A 27,514-nucleotide genomic window follows, 5' to 3' on the forward strand; every position below is an offset into this window, starting at 1 on the left:
GGGTGGAAGGGGATAGGGGATGAATCACATAAACCTCGAGGCCCTGCAGCTGTTGTAAGTAACGGAAGAGGCTGGTTTTGATGTTAGGCGTCCTAGGGTCCGCTGGTCTAACAGGTGTCAGAGTGGAGGGACCAACTCCACCTCTCTCTGACTTGTCGTAGGTAGCAGAGGCGTTCCTGGCTGAAGTTGGACACATCATCATCCACGAAAAACCCTCGATCGCGGGTTGGATCTATCGCTTGGGGACCCCTGCTGCTGTGTCGTGTCGTACGTGCTGTCACCGTCGGTGGTGTGTGTGTGTGTGTGTGTGTGTGTGTGTGTGTGCACGTGTGTGTGTGTGTACACGTGTTTGTGTGCAGCTGCCGTGTCGGCCGTGCGTGCGGCTGCAGCAAGGTGTGTCTGTGTGCGTGTGCGCAGCGTCCGTGTCGTTGAGAGAACTAAGAGGGCAGGTGTGTGTTGTGTGTGGTGTGTCGGGAGGTTCTTTTGGAGGCCGTCAAACTTCAGGTACACTCAGGTATGGGGAGGAGAGTGTGAGGTGGTGCTTGTGGTTGAGAGTTTGAAGGTGTGGAGTTTGAAACTAACGTGCGGTCCACTGCCCCCCCACCCACTCCCACGCCCCCCTGTGTTAGCTGCCAAGGGGCAGGGGTCAGTGTGTTGAGACAAGGAGACAAGCTAGTAAGTGTCGTGTCAGGTTTACAGAGAGCACAGTTTCAAATTGTCCTTGCTAGAGCCCTGTCGACACTTAGTTCAGTCAGTGCATGGCCGCCATTGTTTGAGAAGGTGGTTGGTTATCAGGAAATACAGACGTGAATCATATTTTCTTTCTTGTTTTGTTTTGTTTTGTTTTGTTTCCTCATTGATGTGAGAATGCGTCAGGACAAAAGTCGAAGTTGTGTAGCGTCTATTTAAATACATGGTGTCGTTTTTGCAAGTGGTTTCGCATTAACAGGGGCCGGGTGGGGGTGGGGGGAGGGGGTGGGGGGGTGGTGGTGGAGGAAGATGGACCCGGAAGGAAAAAAAAAGAAGAGAGATCGTTCAACCCATTTCCCAGTGGCAGCGACTGACATCACTCAGCCACATGGAGGATGCCAGTATATTTGCAGGGGAGGAAGACTGAGTCATTGTCCCTGCCACACACACACACACACACACACACACACTGACTCAAACACAGGCAGCAGCTGGGAAGGGTTGAGTTCAGGTGTTGTGCGGGGTGGATCTCCGTTCTTGGCACATAACAGTGGAGAGTGTGATTTCCAGAAAGAAGCCAGTCAGTCAGTCCCAGGGGGCGCGGCAGGCGTGCAGCCACGTGGTGCCAGGACAGAGGCAGCAGAAGCAGCAGCAGCAGCAGGCTGTGTTTGTTGTGTGTGTAGTATAGCTGACAAACCCGTGTGTCATACCGCCTCTCTCTAGTCCTACAGCATGAAAACGTAAGCTGTTCTGGCGCCAGCACTGTGTAGCTTTGCACCGCCACCAATGGCAGCTGCGCCCCCGGAACTCTTCCTTCACTGTGTCGTTATTGTGCACGGAGTTGTTTTGGCCTGAGAAGTTCTTTTGGCGCCCATTAAGCTTTGGTATGTAAACCACTTTGGTAAATTGTAAATTCAGGTCATGTGTCTTGCAGTGGTTTCACCGTTTACAATCATAACGACCACGTTGTTTTTGTTTTGTTGTTGTTGTTGTTTGTTTTGGGTTTTTTTCTTTTTCTTGCGTGGAGCGCGCATGCAGCCACCACTGCTGGGAAATCTTGCCACGGATCGAAAGAGACAGTTGAACAAGTGTATTATTAGTGTAGTGATCGATCGGGTTACGTGCAATATTCTGCTCTTAGCAGCTCCGGTTGTTGTCGATTCTTGGCTTTCTTCCTCAGTGTGGCCTCACGCTGCGGCGGCAACTGCAACGGAGAGAAGGGGGTTGATTGATGTGTGGGCATGTCGTGTCTATTTGTTCTGTGAGGCTTTTGCTGTTGTCCTTTGGAAACTAAACATTTAAGTTGTTTCCTGTCGTCTTCTCTTCTTTCTTTTTTTTATAAAAAGCTTTCTGTGTAACTTTGAATTTATCCTGAATTCTTCCTTTCGTTTCTTGTGCGTTGTTAATTTTCTTTTTTTTCTCTCCTTTTTTTGTGTGCCGTGTTTTGCCATGGTTGTGAGGGATGTTTGTGATGTTTGCTGTTGCAGCGTGGATCAGAAGAACTGATGTCGCACAATCCCATGGTCACTAACGGCACTGGGCTGGCCCAGCTGCAAGGAGAAATGAACGACGCTAAGAAGGTCAGTTCACCCTATATTTCCTGTGCCTGTCTCGTCATTTCCGCTTCCTGTTTTGTCTTCTTGTCAGTTGGTTTCGTTCCTTCCGCTTCCGTGTTTTGTTTCGAACTGTCTGTTGGTTTCGACTCTTTTTCACTTCCTTTGTGTTGTGTGTGTTATTGCCTGTCGTTTTTGCCATGGTCGCTGCAGTGTTTTCTCATTTTGTTTAGTTTTCATGCCTCATAAAACCAGTCAGTTACAACCAGTAGGATGGGTAGGTCTAATTGCGAACGGTTTGTATGCACGTGTGATCAAAACCAATAATACAACAGTCTGGTGCGATGTTCCAATAATATGTTAAATAAGTTAAAAGATCTGCTTCTGTTTTATTTGTCCACATGTACCCAAACCCATCGTTCGCAGTTAGACTTACCCGTTCGTATTTATGCTGGGGAACCCATGCAATTTCAATCGTAGAAACTCTTCGGAAAAAAAGCAAAAAGAAAAAGAAAGAAAAAAAAAGCAGAGCTACATTTGACGACCCTGTTATCTCTACAAACACACTTTTAGCAAGGTCGCTTCGACTGGGTCGTTGGGAATTAGGCCTACCTGCCGCAGATATTGTTGTTGTTCGTTTTTAGTTTAAATCATCTTTGTACAGTCATGAAACTAAACTGCATGTGTGTATTCATTGTTTCTTTGATCAATGTTGAAGGGATCCTCCCATAGATGAACTGAATTTTTGTCATTTGCCGCAGTCGCCCCCTCCCCCCATACACACCCACACCACTCATCCTGTCCCTCCATACACACCCACACCACTCATCCTGTCCCCATCCATACACACCCACACCACTCATCCTGTCCCTCCATACACACCCACACCACTCATCCTGTCCCTCCATACACACCCACACTACTCATCCTGTCCCTCACCATACACACCCACACCACTCATCCTGTCCCTCCATACACACCCACACCACTCATCCTGTCCCCATCCATACACACCCACACCACTCATCCTGTTCCACCATACACACTCACACCACTCATCCTGTCCCTCACCATACACACCCACACCACTCATCCTGTCCCACCATACACACCCACACCACTCATCCTGTTCCTCACCATACACACCCACACCACTCATGTCCCTCCGTACACACCCACACCACTCATCCTGTCCCTCACCATACACACCCACACCACTCATCCTGTCCCTCACCATACACACCCACACCACTCATCCTGTTCCTCCATACACACCCACACCACTCATCCTGTCCCCCTCCATACACACCCACACGACTCATCCTGTCCCCCTCCATACACACCCACACGACTCATCCTGTCCCCCTCCATACACACCCATACCACTCATCCTGTCCCCCTCCATACACACCCACACCACTCTTCCTGTTCCACCATACACACCCACACCACTCATCCTGTCCCCCTCCATACACACCCACACCACTCATCCTGTCCCCCTCCATACACACCCACACCACTCATCCTGTCCCCCTCCATACACACCCACACCACTCATCCTGGCCCCCTCCATACACACCCACACCACTCATCCTGTCCCCCTCCATACACACCCACACCATTCATCCTGTCCCCCTCCATACACACCCACACCACTCATCCTGTCCCTCACCATACACACCCACACCACTCATCATGTCCCCCACCATACACACCCACACCACTCATGTCCCTCCGTACACACCCACACCACTCATCCTGTTCCCCACCATACACACCCACACCACTCATCCTGTCCCCCACCACACACACCCACACCACTCATCCTGTTCCTCCATACACACCCACACCACTCATCCTGTCCCCCTCCATACACACCCACACCACTCATCATGTCCCTCCATACACACCCACACCACTCATCCTGTCCCCATCCATACACACCCACACCACTCATCCTGTCCCCCACCATACACACCCACACCGCTCATGTCCCTCCATACACACCCACACCACTCATCCTGTCCCCCTCCATACACACCCACACCGCTCATGTCCCTCCATACACACCCACACCACTCATCCTGTCCCTCACCATACACACCCACACCACTCATCCTGTTCCTCCATACACACCCACACCACTCATCCTGTCCCACCATACACACCCACACCACTCATCCTGTTCCTCCATACACACCCACACCACTCATCCTGTCCCTCACCATACACACCCACACCACTCATCCTGTCCCTCACCATACACACCCACAACACTCATCATGTCCCACCTTACACACCCACACCACTCATCCTGTCCCCCTCCATACACACCCACACCACTCATCCTGTCCCCCTCCATACACACCCACACCACTCATCATGTCCCTCCATACACACCCACACCACTCATCCTGTCCCCCTCCATACACACCCACACCACTCATCCTGTCCCTCCATACACACCCACACCACTCATCATGTCCCCCACCATACACACCCACACCACTCATGTCCCTCTGTACACACCCACACCACTCATCCTGTCCCCCTCCATACACACCCACACCACTCATCCTGTTCCCCACCATACACACCCACACCACTCATCCTGTCCCCCTCCATACACACCCACACCACACATCCTGTCCCCCACCACACACACCCACACCACTCATCCTGTCCCCCACCACACACACCCACACCACTCATCCTGTTCCTCCATACACACCCACACCACTCATCCTGTCCCCCTCCATACACACCCACACCACTCATCATGTCCCTCCATACACACCCACACCACTCATCCTGTCCCCCACCACACACACCCACACCACTCATCCTGTCCCCCACCACACACACCCACACCACTCATCCTGTTCCTCCATACACACCCACACCACTCATCCTGTCCCCCTCCATACACACCCACACCACTCATCATGTCCCTCCATACACACCCACACCACTCATCCTGTCCCCATCCATACACACCCACACCACACATCCTGTCCCCCTCCATACACACCCACACCACTCATCATGTCCCTCCATACACACCCACACCACTCATCCTGTCCCCCACCATACACACCCACACTACTCATCCTGTCCCACCATACACACCCACACCACTCATCCTGTCCCCCTCCATACACACCCACACCACTCATCCTGTTCCACCATACACACCCACACCACTCATCCTGTCCCACCATACACACCCACACCACTCATCCTGTCCCTCCATACACACCCACACCACTCATCCTGTCCCACCATACACACCCACACCACTCATCATGTCCCTCACCATACACACCCACACCACTCATCCTGTCCCTCCATACACACCCACACCACTCATCCTGTCCCCCTCCATACACACCCACACCACTCATACTGTCCCTCACACCACAACCCACACCACTCCCCTCACCCCCTTAACCCCCCACACATCCACACTCATCCTGCCCCCGCACATCGCCAGCCACACATAGGCTCGATGAATCAGAGGATATCATCACTTTGAAGCCGTACGCTCACAAACATTGAGCTCCCAAACACGAACTGAAGGTGTTGCTCAATTCACGAAAGGCATTTTCTTTCTCACTAACTGTGCAGCAATGTTTCACAGAGATAGAGAGGTATGTGTGAGAAAGAGAGAGAGAGAGAGAGAGAGAGAAACACGTGCCACTCAACCGCTCGTCCTTCCGCCACACTGAAAGAAAGAACGGAACAGCTTCCAGTGAGGCGTGCCCTCTCTTCCCGCCGAGCCGCCAGTACACGTGTACACAGTGTTGGTTCGCTCCTGTATGCTGCCGCGACACACTCATAAGTTAAACACATTGAAAGCGGACTGAGTGAACGCTAAGCCAAGCCGGCTCCCCGGCCCGAGCGGTATGAATCATTCATAATGGGGCATACGACGTATGATGTGTGTGTGTGTGTGTGTGTACACGTATGTAATGCAAATATGCTGCCGTGCCAGCACAGTCCGGTTTTTTTATTTTTTTATTATTTTTTTTCACTGACCCATTCGCAGTGTCACCGGCTTCTCGCTGCCTACGTGTTCTCGTTAATGGCGTCGTTTCTCTGAGTCATATTAATTTCAACATCGCTGTTATTGCGCAGGTTTTCAAGTTGCGGTGAGGGGGAAGGGGTTGGGGTGGGGGTAGGGTGGGGGTAGAGGGTGTAGGGGAGGGCGCGAGGTTATTACGCGGGGGTGGTAGTGGTGGTGGAGGAAGGAGTGTGGTTGTGGTGCGATTGTTGGAACTGAATGGCTGTGTAAATTACTTTGTCTCATATATATATATATATATATATATATATATATATATATATATATATATATTGTAATCTATGGTAGAAAAGTACGGAAGGTAGTGGAGGAGGTTTGGCATATTGTATTTTACTATTTAGGTCTACGGTTTATGAGACTGAGCTAGAGAGAGAGAGAGAGTTTTCACTCACATTTTAATGACAGCTGGCACTGATGTACGCGGTCGTTGCCATGATGACGTGATGTACAGTTACTGTAGTGACTCACGTTAGATTATACCCGTTTCCTCGATCACCAAAATAAATAGATAAATAAAAGAAATATAACAAAAATTAGTAAAGTGAAACCCTACTACACACACACACACACACACACACACACACACACACACACACATATATATATATCAATCAAATGACAACATCATCTAAATGTTAAATGAATTAAGTAATACTTCAGTTCAATGTATTCAAAATATTGATTGAAAACTCGATATGAAACGGAATTCAGCCAAGTTTTTGAAACCACGATATGTGACAGGCAAAATTTTAATACTTTGCTTTTATTGTCCTTCACTTCCAGATCAAGCGCATATAAGTGGTTTCCCACGTCTTTTTCATCTTTAGCCTTCGCATGATCAGTCTGTCAGCCAGTCGATCAGTCATGCAGTCAGTTCAAGTAAACCATGCATCACACAGATGAAGCTGTCGGTCGTCAGCCAGACACGGTAGCCAGGCAGACAGTCAGTCTGTTGATCCATTTTGTTTTTGACAGGCTTTTTGTTTAATCACGACACCTTCAAGTAAAGCTGCGTGCAAGCAGATAGCGAGGGGAGGGGGGGGCATGGGGGGGGGGGATAAGAACAAAAAAAAGAAGTTTTGTTATGGCTTGACTTGATTTGGATTGGTGGCTGACCGTGCCACGTCGGCAATGTCGTTATCCACCACCTGTTTTAACACGGCTGTTAATTATATTTCAGTGTTTTGAATCGTTGTCATTAATTAGTTCACGAGTCATTTCAGCGCACAGGGTGGACACCTGTTGGAGAACGCCTCAGAGTCTTTTCATTGCCGGCCCCCACACACCCCACCCTCCACTTTTTTTTCTCTTTTTTTTCTAATTATTATTTTATTTTGGTATTGCTTGTCGGTCACTGTTTTGGTTGTTTCTGTACGTCGTGTAAATTATTGGATACAGCTTTTCTGTTTCATCTTCTTGCTGCTGTTGCTGCTGCTGCTGCTGGTGATGATTGTAGTGATGGTGATGATGATGTTATCACGACTGAACGTGTCCAAAGCTTGGCATCTCTGTACAAATTCCGGTTTCAGTTTGCATCGCTCCAATATTGCAGATAGGAAATCTGTTCGTTGTGGAGTGTCACGGAAATCGTTTGACAATCTGTCGACAGGGAAAGTAACGACTTGACGACCGTTCCCTTCCTCCCTCCTCCCCTCCTCTCCCCCTCCTCCTCTCTTACCAACCGCCGTTCCCCCATCCACCTCCCCCCTCCCACCTACCCCTCCCAGCACACATCGACAGTTTGTCCATTACCACCACCACCACCACCACCATGACCACCACCCGCGGCGGTACAGCCGTTGCAGCGTTTGAAGGGTGTTAAATAATGCAGAAGTTGGTCGCATTGATTGTGGACAGAAAGCGGGGACCTGGGAGGCGGTGGGAGAGGGAGGGGGTTGGGGGGCGGAGGTGGAGGGAAATGTCATGGGATGGGGGTGTGGTGAGGAGGGAAGGGAAACAGTGGCAAAAGTGGTGTGAGCTAATGGCTGCTGATTGGGGGGGTATTAGGCTTGCTCTTCGCGTGAGCCCGCTTTGCTTGCAGCCACACTCTGTAATTTGTCGTGTTGCTCTTCTTTTTTTTTCTTTTTTTTCTCTCTCTCTCTTCTTCTTTTTTGTTTCGAAATAATAACAGCACACTCCCAGATGTTTTGTTTTGGGTTTTTTTTCTTTTCGCTTTTTCCCCTTCCTCGCGGCTTAGCTGTCTAACAACTGTCGTTTGGTTGTGGGGGTAGTTTCTCCTGTCGTTTCCATGACTTGTCAGTCTGGATTTTGTCTGTCTGTCTGTCTGTCTGTCAGCCCCCACCCCCTTCCCCCTGTTTCTCTCTGTTTCTCTTCTTCTCTTTCTTTAGCTCGTTCCGTACAATTGTTCATACTCTGCCTTGCCTCATATGACCATCCCCGCGACAACCCAACCAACCACACACACACACACACACACACACACAACCACACACACACACACACACACACAACCACACACACACACACACACACACACAACCACACACACACACACACACACACACACGTCTTGTTTCTCTTTGTCGCGTGACAAGCACGCGTAATGAATGACACAAACTGCTCTGTCTCCACGATCGAACTGTTAAGTGCCGGCGCTGCTCTAATTCTTTCTGAACCAGCCGTGTGTGAGTGCGCGTATCGACCTGTGTGTGTGTGTGTGTGTGTGTGTGTGTGTGTGTGTGCGTGTGCGCGTGCGTGTTGTCAACCCACTTGTTTTGCACGGTGCAGTGTGACAGCGACAACTTGCACTGTTATCTGTCACTTGTCAGCCGCAGCGACTGGAATTTCCACGTCAGTCCACAAGCATAGAAACGGCGACAGTCAGTGTGTGTTCTGTGTTCTTTGAGCCAGGTCAGTCAGGTCTGCTGATACTGCAGGCATCATTGTTCGTCCCCATTTCTCCATGTCAGCGAACAGTTGATGAAACGGGTAACAGCTGGAGTGAAAAAAAAAATAAAACATAATGTTGAATGGTTTAATTAACCAGTTTGCATCCCCCCCCTGCCCCCCGCCCCGGCCCCCCGCCGAAGGTTATGATGCAGGATATCCTCGAATAACAAATAAACAACAACAGCAACAACAGAAACTGGAATTACCCACTGTAAAAGCTGTTGTTTGTGTGTGTGTTTTGTGTGTGTTAGTTTTTCAATGCGAAAAGCTTTAACTGTGATCGCTGGGTTTTTTGGTCCCCCCCCCCACCCCCCCCCCCCCACACACACTCACAAACACACCCCACCTCCACATACATAAGAATGTTTTTAAACTTATAATCAGCATTGTAATTTTGGCAGCTTTTGACGCTTGTGAGTTAGCGGAAAGGGCGTTAAGTGGGGTACATTAAAATGATGTATCCAGTTCTTGGAACGCCAGCTGGCGCTCCTCGGTGAATTCCCCACAAACTGACTGTAGGTCATCAACGATCATTTCGCGCGCTTTCTGAAAATTTACGTGCTTGAAATCTGCGGTTTTCTTTCTGTTCATGGAACGCTGACGCCAACTAGCGCTCTTCCACGGAAGCCTGAGAGACTGTTGGTCATGGACAGCAATTCCGCACGCTTTCTGAAAATGTATGTGCTAGAAATCTGCGGTTTTTTTGTGTTTTTTTTGTTGTTGTTGTTTTTCTGGCCTTTTTCCCTTTCTTCTCCGTTGTCTCCCTTTCTGTTTCTGTACCGAGAGAGAGAGAGAGAGAGAGAGAGAGAGAGAGGGTGAATAACAAATTCGACTGAGCCCTGGTTTCTTCGTTTTCCATGAGAATGGGAAGAAGATTTAAAAAGTTGCCTTGGTTCTTACTTTTAACCTTGGTTAAAAGTAATTTGTGCTGGTGGGGGTTGAAAGGGGTGGGGCGGCAGAAATGGGGATGCGAATTGAAAAAAAAAAAAAAAAAAAATCTCCCATAAAGCTCACGTTAGCCTCTCTCTCTCTCTCTCTCTCTCCCCCACACCCCACGCCCGCCCCCACCACCCAAGGAAGGTAAGAATGCACTGCTAGCAAGCGACAATTGTTTCGCACAGTATCATAATGGAAAACAAAGACGACAGGGCTTAGGTGGGATTTTTTTCACATTATTTCACACATATTTTCCGTCTTTCAGTGAGCCTTTCAGGCTTGTGGTGCGGTGTCTAGTTTTTTAAATCTTTCGATTTGCTAGTAACTTGATTAAGAATTACCTACGTATTTAAGTTAGTAAGTAAGCAAGTGTGTGTGTGTGTGTGTGTGTGTGTGTGTGTGTGTGTGTGTGATACGTCTGTCTGTATGTATGTGTATGTCTTTGTACATACGTACGTATGTATGTATGTTTGTATGTATGTATGTATGTACGTACGCAGAGTTTATGTTTGGTTCATGACAACATGGGCCATCTGACCGGTTCATTACAAAATCAATGGGTCATTTTTCCAAGTTAACGGATCAGGAAAAACAATTTATTCCGCCCTTAGCGCCCCCCATGAAACCACCCCACCCCCAAAAAACTGTAGTGTGTGTGTGTGTGTGTGTGTGTCTGTGTCTGTGACGGTATGTATGTGCTAATGTTTGCTGTGTCATGATCAACACGAAAAATACAACATAGTCATAACTAAACGTTATTCTGCAATACTGAAACACCGACTTACGTTGGTCTGTTCTGAATAGTAAACAGCTTACATTATGGTCCAGTTAACACGAAGAAAAAGAAAAAAACAAAGCAGTACAGCTGAAAGACGTCAGATCTGTCACACGGTCTGATACCATTGTCTTAGGAAAGCCGTTGTCTTATTTATTTATTTATTTATTTATTATTATTATTATTATTACTACTACCCCTTTTTTTATATATTATAATTATTATTTATTTATTTATTTACTTAGTTATGTACGCTTATCTATTATTTATTCACCTTTTCTCAAGGCCTGACTAAGCGCGTTGGGTTACGCTGCTGGTCAGGCATCTGCTTGGCAGATGTGGTGTAGCGTATATGGATTTGTCCGAACGCAGTGACGCCTCCTTGAGCTACTGAAACTGAAACTGAAACTTAGGAAAGCACTTTCCTCCGCTTTGTGGAAATCCAAATCTTCACGGTTGCATTATGTCTGTAAAATTTCCTTAGTACGATGCCAGCATGATGTGCGGATCTATTTAATTTCATTGTTGTGTATACAAAGGAAAAAAGATCAAATGCACTTCAGTGATACTGTTATCTATGTCACTATGTGCAAGTTGGGTTATGGAAACACGAACATAACCCAAAAACGAAGTATGGCTGCTTAAATGAAATAAAAATGGTCATACACGTAAATAAGCGCTTATACGAAGGCTTTATCTTCATCGAGTCTAGATTTTACTCGAAAGGCCACATTCTTGCATAACATCAACGAAGAGAACGTTTAAGTTACCCAGGAACGCTGAAGAAAACTCAGATTCAGACTCTCCAGACTTGTGCAAAATACAAGAGAGGAATTGTTCTGGGTAGTGTCCTGTTTTAGCGTCGTAAATTATTGCATCTATTTTAACGAAAATATTTGAGTGTTTTGCAATGGAGGCAGATAGGAAATGACATGTTGCGTGTAGTCGACCCTTCTAATCAAGAAACAGGCACAACACGACGCGAAACGACCCTTCACATGAACCCGAACCGACACTTGTCACAAACCGCCATGTTTTTTGCCTACATTTTCATGTGGAAATTAACCAACAGTGATGCCAGGAGATGAAATGATTAACCATCTTTACTGTTTGTTAATCATTTCATCTCCTGGCCTCATTGTTTGTTAATTTCCAGTTGAAAAACCACCGAGGCAACCATGTGTTTGTTCTGTATTGTCCATGTGTTCTGTGTGGCTTGTTCGAGGCTAGGCCAGTCTTGAATAAAAACTCATTTGTGTTTGCACATTTCTTCTGTCTTTGCTGCTGTGTACACATGTCAAATGATCGGTATAAGGACAGGCCCGGTGCTTCCTTTTTGAGGAAGTGTCTGGGTTTGTTCCAATGTGCCTTTTATTTACCTGTGTGCTAGCTGAATCGGTAGCGTAAGCAGCACTGACTTGAAGTTGTGTACCCTGTGAATGGAGAGAGTTACCACTCTTTACTACATTTTCATGGTTTGCGGGACCAAAAACAGAAATAGCAAAATGGCGGCACGTGAATTTAGTGCGTGAGTCCGCACCAAATTTGGGTATAATAACGTACAAATAGAGTCGATAGCCTGTTTATCTCTGTGTTTTCCAGCAAGTCTCCTCGCAACCCCCACCTTCATATTTGTGACCTGTCTGCAGTCTGCCATCTACGAGCTTTCGTCTCACAGCAAAGCAGGCCATATAGTTTGAGTCACGACTGTGAACACGAAGAGGGGCAGCTAGAAAGAAGTGTTAGATTCATGACTGTAACTCCCTCCGACAACGAACCTGTCACCAAACCAAGACCCAAAGACCGCACAACATGATCTCAAGGGCGCTAACTTACAGGTAGTTGACCCCCAACAACTGTCAGTTTTTGTAAACAATCGAAGGAGGGATAGCTAGAACTCATCCGCTTGCGATAATCATTTGACCGGTTTGGTCTTCATTGACGTATCGGTGTGTCATTGATTGTTCCCAGTGAGGAAGGAGGGGACTGGGGGGCGGGGCAAGGGGGGGCGCGGGGAGGGGGAGGAAGGGGGGTCATTTGGGCAGAGTGGCCGGCCCGGCGCTTCTGGCATTGCCTGACCATAAATTATTTGTCTTGATGCACACAATCAACCAGTGTATGTTATAAATGTCATGTCGTAAGAATTATTTAATTGTGTCCCGTCTTGATTTAAAAAAAAAAAAAAATTATTATTATTATTATTGATTGATTTATTTATTTACTTATATATTTTTTTAGAATATGGGTTTAGCGATGGTACGGCGTTTGCTGTCAGCTGATTAAAAAAAAAAAGTATAAACAAAATAAAACGTGTCTATCCAATTCTGATTGTAGGTATGTTCTATTTTCCAGCTGTCAAGGCTTTTTGTGCATTCGTTATTGCAGTCCGTGCATTGCAGCACGCAATGTGATGGCAGATTCCTCGGATCACTGAGAAAAAAGTCCTTGCCGACAAACCCTCAGGCTGATTATATATATATATATATATATATATATATATATATATATATATATATATAATCACTGAGAAAAAAGTCCTTGCCGATAAACCCTCAGGCTGATTATATATATATATATATATATATATATATATATAATCACTGAGAAAAAAGTCCTTGCCGACAAACCCTCAGGCTGATTAAAAGAAGAAGAAGAAGAAGAAAAAAAGTATGAACTGAATAATGTCAGCCCAGTTCCAACTGCAGCAGTATTCTATTTTCCAGCAGTCAGCACTTTTCTGCACGCGTCATTGCAGCACGTGATAATGACATCACAGAAAAAACACGGTTTGCCCATTATGTTTTGTACGCATGCGCAAAGCTTCCCCCGCCCCAACCCCCCCCCCCCCCCATTTTTTTTTAATAATTAAAAAACAAAACAAAAACTTTTTACAAATAAATGTTATAATCCAGTTCAAATTCTAATTACCTAAGTAAGTTTGCTTTTGTGTGTTTTTGAGCTTTTCTTCTCATTAGAATTTTAAGATATATTGTTTTCGCACCGACAGTCCAAAGTCACAGAAAATTATTCCTTCAATGCAGGCACAGTTTTTGAAATGGTAGAAATGTTCCATTGTGGTAACTGTATTCCGGCAAGCATTCCCACACCCCACCCCTTTAAAACAAACAAACAAACATTTTAAACCAAGGGATGAAGTCGGTATAAACATTTACCAATTAACAATTTCAATCTAACATTTAATTACCACAGCTCATTACTCCTATTCTCTTTTTTTTTCCCAACGGTTCGGGCTTTTGAATTTACAGAAGCTGTATGAATTGAACTGTGAAACTAAAAGAGACGACCAGTGAATTTCAATATAAAAAGAGGGTGAGGAAAAGTTTGTATGTTTTTAGTAAGTTAAAAATTGCTTATAAAACTTCAGTGATGGTTACTGTAGCAGTATGATTTGTCGTTTCCTCCATTGAAACCTGTGCTTTAATTTTTTATTTATTTAAATTTTTTTTTTTTTTTTTTTTTACATGGCATATCTACATGTTGAGTCAGTTACTGAGAGCACCCATCTTCTCCCCCATCCCACCCACCTAAAAAATCATTAACCGTATTACATAGTATTAGGTTTCCTAATAAAAGCAGCATCATGGGTTGTTTGTGTGTGTGTGTGTGTGTGTGTGTGTGTGTGTGTGTGTGTGACTGATGAGAGAGGGATGAGTGGGTGGAGGGGGGCGACACGTGGACGGACGGGTCGCCAGCATCATTGTATTGTGGTAGTACGCCTGTGAAGACTCTCCGAGTGGTTTCCATTAGCGGGTGATTGTGGCCCTGTAATAATAGAATAATAATAGATGGCATTCTACCATCAGTCACCCCACGGGGTGGGTAGGGGAGGGGACTGTGTGTGTGTGTTGGGGGGGGTGAGGGGGGGAGGTGGAGGGCGGGGGGGGGGGGGGGGGGGGGGAGGCGAGCGACGCCGTTATCCGTTCGTTCGATCTGAATTGAGAAGTGAACGAACGGCAGCAGCAGTCAGACAGGACCCGTGCAGAGTGTGCGACACTTTCAGAGCCAGTGCCGGCCGCCTGCAAGCCGCTGATTGGTCGCCCGACCCGCCCCAGCCCGAAGCTGGCGGCTTTTGATTGGTTCTCGTCTCTCCCCGCCGCTCGGCTGGCTCTCCTGAGACTTCCCCCACTGCCTGCAGCTGCTGCTGCCGCTGCCGTGTGTGTGTGTGTGTGTGTGTGTGTGTGATCGACTGAAGTCTGGATAGATGGATGGACTGACGGCTCGTGCATGAACTGAGAGCGTACACTCGAACAACAATGAGTGTGATGAACAGTGATTTGACTCGCAGGCGACCATCTCCGATTCTCCTCCTTTCTTCCAAGGACTCGATCAAGCAGGGGAGATAGCGGAGGTGTGTCAACTGAGATGGGAATTATTACTATCCTTGCCTTTTCTTTCAGTTTTTTTTTTCATAATTATTTTTTTATGGCAGTAATTCTTGGACTGTGCCCATGACCCGAAGGACCATGCAGCAGATGGTTCTGATGGGTCCTGGTGTATTCAGGTATAATAACTGGGGTGGGGACTAGAAGGAAAGAACCACTGGTTGCCCAGATAGCAATCTTCGCGTGGTGGTGGTGAGGTGTGTGGGAGAGGACGGGCGGCACGCTGTAATGATTAATGTGGCTCGCGAGTTGTCACTGAGAGAAGGAGCTGAGATTATTATAGAGAGAGGTAGCTGTCTTCTATTCCCCGAACGGTCACCTTTAAACCGCCACCAGCCTGTCGAAGAGTGGGGGTAGGGGGTGGGGGGTGCCGAGGGGAGGATTGGGGTGGAATGGGGTATAGGAAGTGGTCTGCTAAGTGAATGAAGTAATAAGCTGGATCAGGATTTGCATACAGTTGGATGGGGGCGGCTGGCAAACTGGTGGCGTCGTAACATGACCACATTGGAAATGAGACATTCCAGCGTCGAGGGGCTGAGACCTCGACCAGTACAAAGACACACCCTCTCTCTCCCTCCCTCCCTCCCCTCTCTCTCTGTTTGTCTCTGTTTCAGTGTCTGTCTGTATCTGTCTGTTTCTCACTCTCTCTGTTTCTATATGTCTTTCCTCTCTCTGTGTGTCTCTCTCACTCTACATCCACCCACCCACACTCACCCCCTCGCTTACACCCCCTCCTCACTCTGAGTCATGTCTTTCGCCTCGTCCCTCACCCCCTTCTCTGTCTGTGGGAGGGGGTGTTCAGAGGGGTTTGGGGAGCTAATGGGGGAGAGGAGGGGGGGGGGGGGTCACTGTATCTCAGTCTCAAACACAGAACTGGTCCAACAAGGCCCCCTCCACACCTTCGCGCATACGCAAACTTAAAAACGCATACACGCAGCTGCACACACACACACACACACACACACACACACACACACCCTACCCTCTCACCATTTTATTTTACCTTCTTTTTCTGAAAATAGACACGTCTCTTAGAGAGGCAACGCAGCGAACGGCAGGGTACGGACTTGGACTTGACCAAGACCACAAACGCACGTGAACATGCTGTAACCCCATCCCACAGTTATGAGGACAGAGCTTTCTGCCAACCAACCGCCGTACAGGAAACCAAAATAGAACTTGAAATAGAAGAAGAAAAGAAAAAAAGAGGGGGGGTAGGGGAGGGAGGGGGGCAAACACGCTGGTCAGCCTCAGGCCAGCAGTCCTGACGTGAAAAACGAAACATACAAGGGGAGAAGAGGGATGAAAATAGTTACACAGTAGTAGGATTTATGTGGAATGTTGGGTATTCTGGTGTGTGTGTGTGTGTGTGTGTGTGTGAGAGAGAGAGTGTGTGTGTGTGTGTGTGTGTGTGTGTGTGTGTGTGTGTGAGTGAGTGAGTGTGTGTGTGTGTGCGCGCGCGCGCGCAAGCACGCATGCCGCTCTATACTTAGAATTAACATATAAGAAAAAAAAGAATTGTACTATCCGCTTTGGAAGTTTTTAGCAAAAAGACCTAAAATAACGTATGCACAACCCGACCGGTTTTTCACAAACTATTGCAACAGTTGAGAAGGAGATAGATCAGACCAACCGACATAGAATGTAATTAGCACATGTTGCCTTGCTCAGCATTCATACAGAGCAGGAACAGAGAGAGAGAGAGAGAGAGTACCAGGAGAGGAAATTGCAGTGGATGGCGGGTTGGGGGGGTGGGGGTGGGGGGTTGCACATAAGATACGGATGGATTGTTTGTTCCCACAAACTTGCGAACAGGGAAAACAAACAAACAAACAAACAAACAAAACCACACACACACACACAAAAAAAACCGTACGGAGAGAGTTATGACACCACAAGAATTCTTCTCTTCCTTTTTTTTATGCAAGTCCCCCCCATTTCATGGCCGACTGGTTTACTCGCATAGCTCGAGTGGCCCAGGTCTTTTCATCTCTGTGCTGCGGTGGTGGTGGTGGTGGTGGTGGTGGTACCGTGTTTTTACAGTTGCCAGGCAGAGGGGTTGGGGTGTGGGAAAACAGCCAGCGTGGATGGGAGGAGAAGGTATTTAAGAAAAAAAAAAAAAAAAAAAAGAGAGAGAGAGAGAGAGAGAGAGAAACCTGCAGAACAAGATTCGGGGATATATTCTATGTATTTATACTGAAACTGTTTTTATCCCCCCCCACCCCCCCCCCACCCCGTCTCCCCATCTCACTCCCACCCCCCCTTCTTCCCCGGTCCTTCCTTTCCCACCCCGCTTTTCCTCTTTCGCCTGCTCTGTCTGTCTGTCTGTCTGTCTCTGTTTGTCTGTCTGTCTCTCTTGCTCTGTTTTGCTCAGTGTCTGGTATTGGGGAAAAAAACACTTCTTCAGTCTCAGAGTCTTTCTCTCACACACGTACACACAAAAACACCAATTCTTGCTCAGACAAATAAGTATGTATACCTACACGTATGTATATAAGTGCATGTAAACACTCAGACACACAACAATGTGCATGCAGTCATACATACTCACACCTTCTCTCTCTCTCTCTCTCTCTCTCTCTCTCTCTCTCTCTCTCTCAAGTCTCTATCTTTCTCTCCCTCCCTCTCTCATTTTTTCTATGTGTTCACCGATCTCTCTCTCTCTCTCTCTCTCTCTCTCTCTCTCTCTCTCAAGTCTCTATCTTTCTTTCCCTCCCTCTCTCTCATTTTTTCTATGTGTTCACCGATCTCTCTCTCTCTCTCTTTCTCACTCTCTCAAGTCTCTATCTTTCTTTCTCTCCCTCCCTCTCTCATTTTTTCTATGTGTTCACCGATCTCTCTCTCTCTCTCTCTCTCTCTCACTCTCTCAAGTCTCTATCTTTCTTTCTCTCCCTCCCTCTCTCTCATTTTTTCAGTGTGTTCACCGATCTCTCTCTCTCTCTCACTCTCAAGTCTCTATCTTTCTTTCCCTCCCTCTCTCTCATTTTTTCTATGTGTTCACCAATCTCTCTCTCTCTCTCTCTCTCTCTCTCTCTCTCTCTCTCTCTCTCAAGTCTCTATCTTTCTTTCTCTCCCTCCCTCTCTCTCATTTTTTCTGTGCGTTCACCGATCTCTCTCTCTCTCTCTCTCTCTCTCTCTCTCTCTCTCTCTCTCTCTCTCTCTCTCTCTCTCTCACTATATTCCTTATCCTTAACAACAAAAACGAGAAAGAATCCGATGGATGGTTTTAATGTGTGTCAGTCACAAAATCCTTTGATCATTTCATCTCTTTTTTTTTCTTCTTTTTTTTCATTTTTCATTACAGCATTCGATTGATTGATGTGATTGATTTGAGTGGTTGGCTGACTGATACGTTCACATACGCATTTCCCTTTGTAGTTTGAAAGTTATGTCGGGGCAGTCAGCTCTGCTTCCAGTTTTATGGAACATTGGTGTAAGAGCTTTGTTTGTCCACATGTCTTTGTGTGTCTTCAGAGGTGAACAACAGAAAATATTCGAACATTACTTCATTTCTGTATCTGAATATTTTGTATGACTGATCTGTGATCCATAGTGTTAGGGTGTGTCACTGTGATCTGATGTCACAGCATTGGGTTTGTGACTTTGTTATGTCACAGTGTTGGGTGTGTGACTTTGTTATGTCACAGTGTTGGGTGTGTGACTTTGTTGTGATGTCACAGTGTTGGGTTTTGTGACTGTGTGATTTGATGACATAGTGTGTGACTGCGATGTGATGTCACATTGTATGACTGTGATGTATGTTTGTATCTGACTGTGACGTGACATAACCGTGTTGGGATGTGTGACTGATGTGAAAATGTCACAGAGTGAGAGAGACAGGGATCAAGTCTGCACACTTTGAACACCGCCTTGAAACTGAACTGAAACTGGTGTCTGACCCTGTAGTGACTGCTTTGTGTGTGCAACAGGTGAAGCTTGACGGGGGTCCGAACCCTCCCTCCCGTGTGGTTCACATCCGCAGTCTGCCCCACGAGGTGGCGGAGACGGACGTGGTCCAGCTGGGCATGGCCTTCGGCAAGATGACCAACGTCCTGGTCCTCAAGCAGAAAAATCAAGTGAGTCAGTGTTTTCCCTCCCCCTCACCCCCACCCCTAGCACTCACTCCCCACCCTCTCACCCCGCACCTGACAGGCCTTACACACACACACACACACACACACACACATACGCACATACACACACCCATGGCTAGTTTTCGCTTTTCAAGAGTCTCTCAGCCTTTTTGTTTCACTTTATGCAGGGTTAGCTTTGTCTTTAAAAGAGCTGCTCAAACATTTCAAACAGCACATTGTTAGCTTTAACTTTGAAGAGTTACTCAAGTTTCTCACACAACTGAGGGTTAGTGCTGACTTTTGAAGAGTGGCTCAAACGTTTCACACAACCCATTGTTAGCTTTATAGTTGCTCAGCCTTCTGACATAACGCAGGGCTAGAGTTAACTTTAAAAGAGTTGCTTAACCATAGAAGACAGGTCCCTTTTGGAATTAAGAGTCCCCCTGAAAACAGAGTATGGCTGCCTACATGGCAGGGATAAAAATGGTCATGACACGTAAAGTCTGCTCAAGTATACAAGTGGAATGTTGGAGTTGCAGTCCACAAACGAATAAGAAGAAAACTTTCAACCTTTTGTGATAACTCAAGAGTTAGCATGAACTTTTATGGAGTTGCTGAACCTGTTGATACAACCCAGGGTTAGTGTTAACTTTTTAAATCCTTTTGACACAAATCAGCGTTTGCGTTGACTTTTGAAGAGTTGTTCAAACAGTTCCCACAACCTAGTCTTAGATTTGATTTTGAAGAGTTGTCCAACCCTTTTCACAAACTAGGGCAAGCTGTAGTATTAGAAGAAAATGATAGAGAAAAAGTTAACTTGAAGAGAAATGGAAGATAGGGAATCACCATTAAATGCATCACACGCACTGATGATCATTATGTGAAAGTCGCGCGATGTTACAGAGCATGGGCAACATGAACACAGTGAAATTGGTGATGTGGCAGGCACATGTCATCATGATCACAGTGAAATTGGTGATGTGCCAGGCACATGTCATCATGATCACAGTGACAGTCTGGTGATGTGGCAGGCACATTGTCATCCTGATCACAGTGACAGTCTGGTGATGTGGCAGGCACATTGTCATCCTGATCACAGTGACAGTCTGGTGATGTGGCAGGCACATTGTCATCCTGATCACAGTGACAGTCTGGTGATGTGACAGGCTCATTGTCATCATGATCACAGTGACAGTCTTATGATCACAGTGACAGTCTGGTGATGTGACAGTCTCATTGTCATGATCACAGTGACAGTCTGGTGATGTGACAGTCTCATTGTCATCATGATCACTGTCACCAGTCTGGTGATGTGGCAGGCACATTGTCATCCTGATCACAGTGACAGTCTGGTGATGTGGCAGGCTGATTGTCATCATGATCACAGTGACAGTCTGGTGATGTGACAGGCTCATTGTCATCATGATCACAGTGACAGTCTGGTGATGTGGCAGGCTGATTGTCATCATGATCACAGTGACAGTCTGGTGATGTGGCAGGCTGATTGTCATCATGATCACAGTGACAGTCTGGTGATGTGGCAGGCACATGTCATCATGATCACAGTGACAGTCTGGTGATGTGACAGGCTCATTGTCATGATCACAGTGACAGTCTGGTGATGTGACAGGCTCATTGTCATCATGATCACAGTGACAGTCTGGTGATGTGACAGGCTCATTGTCATCATGATCACAGTGACAGTGATAGGCTGACTGAACAGTTACTTGATGGACATTTTACTGACTGGTTAACAGGCCTTTCTAGAGTTCAGTGAGGAGAATGCGGCCATCAACATGGTCTCTTTCTACGCCACCAACCCAGCGCATGTTCGACACAAGCCCTGCTACGTCCAGTTCTCCAACCACAAGGAGCTCAAGACAGATGCTTCACATGCTTTCCAGGTGAGTCTGCCACTCAGGTGGGGGTAACCTGAATCTGCCTGCTGTATGTCACCTTGACCTCTGACGAGTCAGGTGATTGGCAAGATATCAAAACCAGTGCTGTAATATGTTTTTTGGACTGGTGGCTTGAACTGAGGAAAATACCAAAAAGATGTCAGCAGCAAAAGATGTGTCTACCAGTCTAAGCAGCAGAAAAAAAAAACTGGTCTGAAAAATACCTGTTCATTCAGGGAAAGACGTTGGCATGTAAGTGTGCATCTGGGCTTGCACACACAGAGACACAAAGACACACATACACACATGAACACACACACACACACACACACACACACACACACACACACACACACACAAACACAAACACACACAAACACACAAACACACATACATGTGTAATGAAACAGTTCTGCTTCAGTAATCATTTTCAGCTCTTATGAAGCGGAAAATTAAGGGGGGGGGGGGGGGAGTAAGAAAACACGCGGCAGACAAAAAATTGCCTTCAGGTGTGCTAAAAACAGTTAAGACTGACATGTAAACATTGCTGTACATTCACTGCAGGTAGACATAATAAAGAGGTGCAAACTATGGTCCCTCAACATTGACAAAAGAAGCCACACTACTGAGGTATCACTCACTGTATGAAAGATACACACCCTGTAAAAAACACATCACACCACAACCTTGTGCAAGATGATCTTGATCTCAAGGCACACCATTTCCAGCTCGCTCTGTCTTCAGCATGGCAACAGTATCATTATGACATATGCTGGCCATGGAATTAGGATAATCAAATCCCCTTTGAGCCAATGTGCTAAGCTTTTTTTTTTAAGTGACTTGCTCTCAAGATCAGAATATGGAAATGTTTCTGTCTGGTGAATCGCATCATTATGAAGTGAATGTTCTGAGCTTTTATTATCACATGAAGTGAGTTGCTCTCAGCTGAAGAGCATGGAAATCATATTTCTATTAGGCAACACAGAAAGCTTGTTTAGTGATACACAATTATCAAACCATGATCAGGTAATCACGTTTGGTTTTATTGGTAACAGATTGTCAGATATGAGGAGGGAAAGAAAGAGGGAGGGATAAAGAGGGTGAGAGTGTAGGGGCAGGGGGTGAGGATGTTGCCGGAGTTGTAGGCCTTAACTTAAAGCAATACAGGATCTTAGGTTGTGATTATTACAAGGTAATGAGTGTTTGTTAAAGGCTTTCTTTGACATTGGCTGTGGAACAAAATAGTGTCAAAAATCTTGAAGAGGTTTTCAGTATGAATGTGAGTGTTGATAAATCTTGTGTGTCCAATACCATGTTTGAACCATGGCAACATTGATAGGGAAATCAGTACCTACTGAATTTGTGAACCAGTGCAAACTTATAAAATTTGAATAGCTCTTTTATGAGAACAAAGTATAAATTTTTACAATTTGTGTTGCAAAACAATTTGATAATGAAAACAAGACGTGAACCCACATGGATGAGCATACTCGCCAAAGACGTGATCAACCTGACAAAATACCTTGTGGGCTTGTGTGTGACGTTTGGTATAATTTGGATGTTTGCATAAATTATATGCTAGTGTTTATAAAACAAAACAAAACCAAAGAAAAACAAAAAAAAAAACAAACAACAACCCCATTCAACTGTGCTTTGTGTGTCATTTGTTTGCCAGTCACTCCATTGCTGTCAGCCATCTGTTTCAGTGTGTTCGTGTGTCATGTGTTCGGTTAATGTGTCACTGTTTTTGTTTGTTTCTGTGTGTTTGTGTGTCATGTGTTCGGTTAATGTGTCACTGTTTTTGTTTGTTTCTGTGTGTTTGTGTGTCGTGTGTTCGGTTAATGTGTCACTGTTTTTGTTTGTTTCTGTGTGTTTGTGTGTCATGTGTTCAGTTAATGTGTCACTGTTTTTGTTTGTTTATGTGTGTTTGTGTGTCATGTGTTCGGTTAATGTGTCACTGTTTTTGTTTGTTTCTGTGTGTTTGTGTGTCATGTGTTCGGTTAATGTGTCACTGTTTTTGTTTGTTTATGTGTGTTTATGTTCCTATGTGACATTTGTGTATTTGTCACAGTGTTCTTGGATGTCATTTGTTTGCACACCACTGTTTCCACACTCCGCATGGCATTGTTGTTATGTGGTTTGATGGCCTAGAGGTAACGTGTCTGCCTAGGAAGTGAGAGAATCTGAGCACGCTGGTTCGAATCACGGCTCAGCTGCTGATATTTTCTCCCCCTCCACTAGACCTTGAGTGGTGGTCTGGACGCTTGTCATTAAGATGAGATGATAAACTGAGGTCCTGTGTGCAGCATGCACTTTGAGCACATAAAAGAACCCACGGTAACAAAAGGGTCGTTCCTGGCAAAATTCTGTTGAAAAATCCACTTCGATAGGAAAAGCAAATAAAACTGCACGCAGGAAAAAATACACACACACAAAAAAAATTGGTGGCGCTGTAGTGTAGCGACGTACTCTCCCTGGGGAGAGCAGCCCGAATTTCACACAGAGAAATCTGCTGTGATATAAACATATACAAATACAAATACGAATGTGTCTACATGTGTTCTGTTTGTTCCAAAGTCATCAACATGTGATCTGTTCATGTTTCAGTGAGTCTCTACTGGATGTCTGTGTGTGTGCCACTTTGCTTCCATACAAACATTATCATCTGATCGATTTCCTTGCATGTCCACCTTGCTTCTACATGGCTGTCTGTTGACACATCGCTCTGGTCATGATTGTGTGTCGATCCATTTTATTTTGTTTTATTTTATTTTATTTTGTACGCTTAAAGTTGACTTCATCAAGTTTTTGCGTCTCATACGTATTATTATTATTAGTAGTAGTTCCTTTTTTTTTTTCTCAAGGCCTGACTAAGCGCGTTGGGTTACGCTGCTGGTCAGGCATCTGCTTGGCAGATTTGGTGTAGCGTATATGGATTTGTCCGAACGCAGTGACGCCTCCTTGAGCTGCTGAAACTGAAAACTGAAACCGATCCATGCTGTGTGGCAGCAGTAAGAGTGGTAACACGTGGGTGTGTGACTGTGAGTCAACAACCCCTGTGCGATGTTGCAGAACACGAACGCACAGGCAGCGCTGCAAGCCGCACAGGTGGTGCAAGGGGGGTCCCCCGAGGAGGCCCAGCAGAACACCATCCTGAGGGTCATCGTGGACAACCTGGGCTACCCCGTCACTCTGGACGTCCTGCATCAGGTCCGTCATGCTGCTGCATTGCTCTCCCCTTGTTCTGTCGTCTTTTCTTTTTCAGTCTGGGACTGTGTGGGTGGGGTGTGTGGGTGTGTGGGGTGTGGTGTGACTGTGGGTGTGGGTGTGGGGTGTGGTGTGGCTGTGTGGGTGGGGTGTGACTGTGTGTGTGGTGTGTGAGTGTGGTGTGACTGTGTGTGTGGTGTGACTGTGGGGTGTGGTGTGACTGTGGGTGTGGTGTGGGGTGTGGTGTGACTGTGTGGGTGGGGTGTGACTGTGTGGGTGGGGTGTGTGGGGTGTGGTGTGACTGTGGGTGTGGTGTGACTGTGGGGTGTGGTGTGACTGTGGGGTGTGGTGTGACTGTGTGGTGTGGGTGTGGTGTGACTGTGTGGTGTGGGTGTGGTGTGACTGTGTGTGTGGTGTGTGAGTGTGGTGTGACTGTGTGTGTGGTGTGACTGTGGGGTGTGGTGTGACTGTGGGGTGTGGTGTGACTGTGGGTGTGGTGTGACTGTGGGTGTGGTGTGACTGTGGGTGTGGTGTGACTGTGTGGTGTGACTGTGGGGTGTGGTGTGACTGTGGGGTGTGGTGTGACTGTGGGTGTGGTGTGACTGTGTGGTGTGGGTGTGGTGTGACTGTGTGTGTGGTGTGTGAGTGTGGTGTGACTGTGTGTGTGGTGTGACTGTGGGGTGTGGTGTGTGAGTGTGGTGTGACTGTGGGGTGTGGTGTGACTGTGTGGTGTGGTGTGACTGTGGGGGTGGTGTGACTGTGGGGTGTGGTGTGACTGTGGGGTGTGGTGTGACTGTGTGTGTGGTGTGACTGTGGGTGTGGTGTGACTGTGGGGTGTGGTGTGACTGTGTGGTGTGGGTGTGGTGTGACTGTGTGTGTGGTGTGACTGTGTGGTGTGGGTGTGAGTGTGGTGTGACTGTGTATGTGGTGCGACTGTGTGGTGTGGGGTGTGGTGTGACTGTGTGGTGTGGGTGTGGTGTACACACTGTGTGGGTGTGGTGTGACTGTGGGTGTGGTGTGACTGTGTGGGTGTGGTGTGACTGTGGGTGTGGTGTGACTGTGTGGGTGTGGTGTGACTGTGTGGGTGTGGTGTGACTGTGTGGGTGGTGTGACTGTGTGGGTGTGGTGTGACTGTGTGGGTGTGGTGTGACTGTGTGGGTGTGGTGTGACTGTGTGGGTGTGGTGTGACTGTGTGGGTGTGACTGGGTGTGGTATGACTGTGTGGATGTGACTGGGTGTGGTATGACTGGGTGGATGTGACTGGGTGTGGTATGACTGGGTGGATGTGACTGGGTGTGGTATGACTGGGTGGATGTGACTGGGTGTGGTATGACTGTGTGGATGTGGTGTGACTGTGTGCGTGGTGTGACTGTGGGTGTGGTATGACTGTGGGTGTGGTATGACTGTGAGTGTGGGGTGACTGTGTGGGTGTGGTATGACTGTGTGGGTGTGGTGTACACACTGTGTGGGTGTGGTGTGACTGTGTGGGTGTGGTGTGACTGTGTGGGTGTGACTGGGTGTGGTGTGACTGTGGGTGTGGTGTGACTGTGTGGGTGTGACTGGGTGTGGTGTGACTGTGGGTGTGGTGTGACTGTGTGGGTGTGACTAGGTGTGGTGTGACTGTGAGTGTGGGGTGACTGTGTGGGTGTGACTGGGTGTGGTGTGACTGTGGGTGTGGTGTGACTGTGTGGGTGTGACTGGGTGTGGTGTGACTGTGGGTGTGGTGTGGGTGTGGTGTGACTGTGTGGGTGTGGTGTGACTGTGTGGGTGTGACTGGGTGTGGTGTGACTGTGTGGGTGGTGTGACTGTGTGGGTGTGGTGTGACACAGAGAGAGAGAGAGAGAGAGAGAGGAGAGTTTTAGAAAGTGTTTTAATTTGGTGTGTTTTTGTTTTCAGCTTTTCTCCAGATTTGGAAAAGTTCTCAAGGTCATCACCTTCCATAAGAACAGTGAGTACTGGCCCACAGGTCTTGATCATTTATTTCTTTTGTTCTGTAAAATAGCCAACGGCCATACCACGTTGAAAACACCAGTTCTCGTCCGATCACCGAAGTTAAGCAACATCGGGCCCGGTTAGTACTTGGATGCGTGACCACCTGGGAACACCAGGTGCTGTTGGCAACCTTTTTAATAAGGCCCAACACTTGGCTTATATCACAGATTGACATTAGTTTACATTTGGGCCAACAGCAAAGTGAGAGCTGTATTATCAAAGGTTTCTCCAGTCAATGGGAAATCATTTACAGCTTAGTCTTTTGTGAAGGACTATGACTCTCAAACTAGGAGGCAAAATTGCACTGGCTCTTAGTGCTGCAGCCTTGTGGGCTAGTTGGCCTTTGGGAACCATCCCAACGCCGACTGTACTAAAACACTCTTGGCTGAGAGAGTGGGGATGTAACTTGGGCAAGACACTCTCCACTATAATCAAATTCTAGCCTAAATAGTCGGAATAGCAGTTGCCTCCTCTGCTGTTCTTATGGTCATAGTCGGACACGACTGACTATCATATATATAATTAAATATTTTGTCCACATGGATTGCACAAACTATTTGTTCTTTTTTCTTTCTTTTTAATCATTTTTTTTTAATGAAAGAAACACTTTTCAGTTTTCTTTCTTTTTCATTTAAAAAAAAAGAAAAGGTTTCTTTTTCATTTCATGATTTTATTTCCACTTCAATCCCCATTTGACTAGATGGCTTATAGCGTCTATGTGTTTCCTTGATGATAAGTCTTTTGATTTCATTTCTCAAACTGCATGTTCTGCTTTTTTGGTTGTGTCAGTTGTGACAAGGCAGTTATCCCTCACACTGTTTGTGTGGTGGTTTGTGTTTGTGTGTGTATGTTTGTGTGGTGTGTGTGTGTGTGTGTGTGTGTGTGTGTGTGTGTGTGTGTGTGTTAGGTGTGTGTGTGTGTGTGTGTGTATAGGGGGAGAGAGAGAGATACATATGTTTATGTGTATGTGTGTGTGTGTGTGTGTGTGAGAGA

At 46.6% G+C, this 27,514-nt stretch overlaps 1 protein-coding gene, 1 non-coding gene and 1 pseudogene across 11 annotated transcripts in view; 2 read left to right on the forward strand and 1 right to left on the reverse strand.

Moving 5' to 3' along the window:
* The window catches only part of LOC143295046 (polypyrimidine tract-binding protein 1-like), a 192,571-nt gene that overhangs the window by 132,362 nt on the left and 32,695 nt on the right, over positions 1–27,514 (forward strand). For 8 of the 10 annotated variants that reach the window (XM_076606594.1, XM_076606595.1, XM_076606593.1 and 5 more), the window contains exons 2-6: positions 2,178–2,270; positions 19,281–19,427; positions 21,182–21,328; positions 24,395–24,532; positions 26,426–26,477. In XM_076606594.1, the coding sequence (XP_076462709.1) occupies positions 2,178–2,270; positions 19,281–19,427; positions 21,182–21,328; positions 24,395–24,532; positions 26,426–26,477 (577 nt within the window). Of the gene's footprint in view, positions 1–449; positions 515–1,208; positions 1,575–2,177; positions 2,271–19,280; positions 19,428–21,181; positions 21,329–24,394; positions 24,533–26,425; positions 26,478–27,514 lie in introns of those variants that run through there. The other 2 variants (XM_076606600.1, XM_076606598.1) reach the window with 2 other exon arrangements.
* LOC143295062 (uncharacterized) lies at positions 16,074–18,902 on the reverse strand (annotated as a pseudogene).
* Positions 26,531–26,649, forward strand: LOC143295533 (5S ribosomal RNA). Its single transcript, XR_013057026.1, has one exon. It is a non-coding gene; the product is annotated as a 5S ribosomal RNA (ribosomal RNA).

This window comes from Babylonia areolata, chromosome 20 (genome assembly GCF_041734735.1).
Source record: "Babylonia areolata isolate BAREFJ2019XMU chromosome 20, ASM4173473v1, whole genome shotgun sequence".
Classification (NCBI taxonomy): domain Eukaryota; kingdom Metazoa; phylum Mollusca; class Gastropoda; order Neogastropoda; family Buccinidae; genus Babylonia; species Babylonia areolata.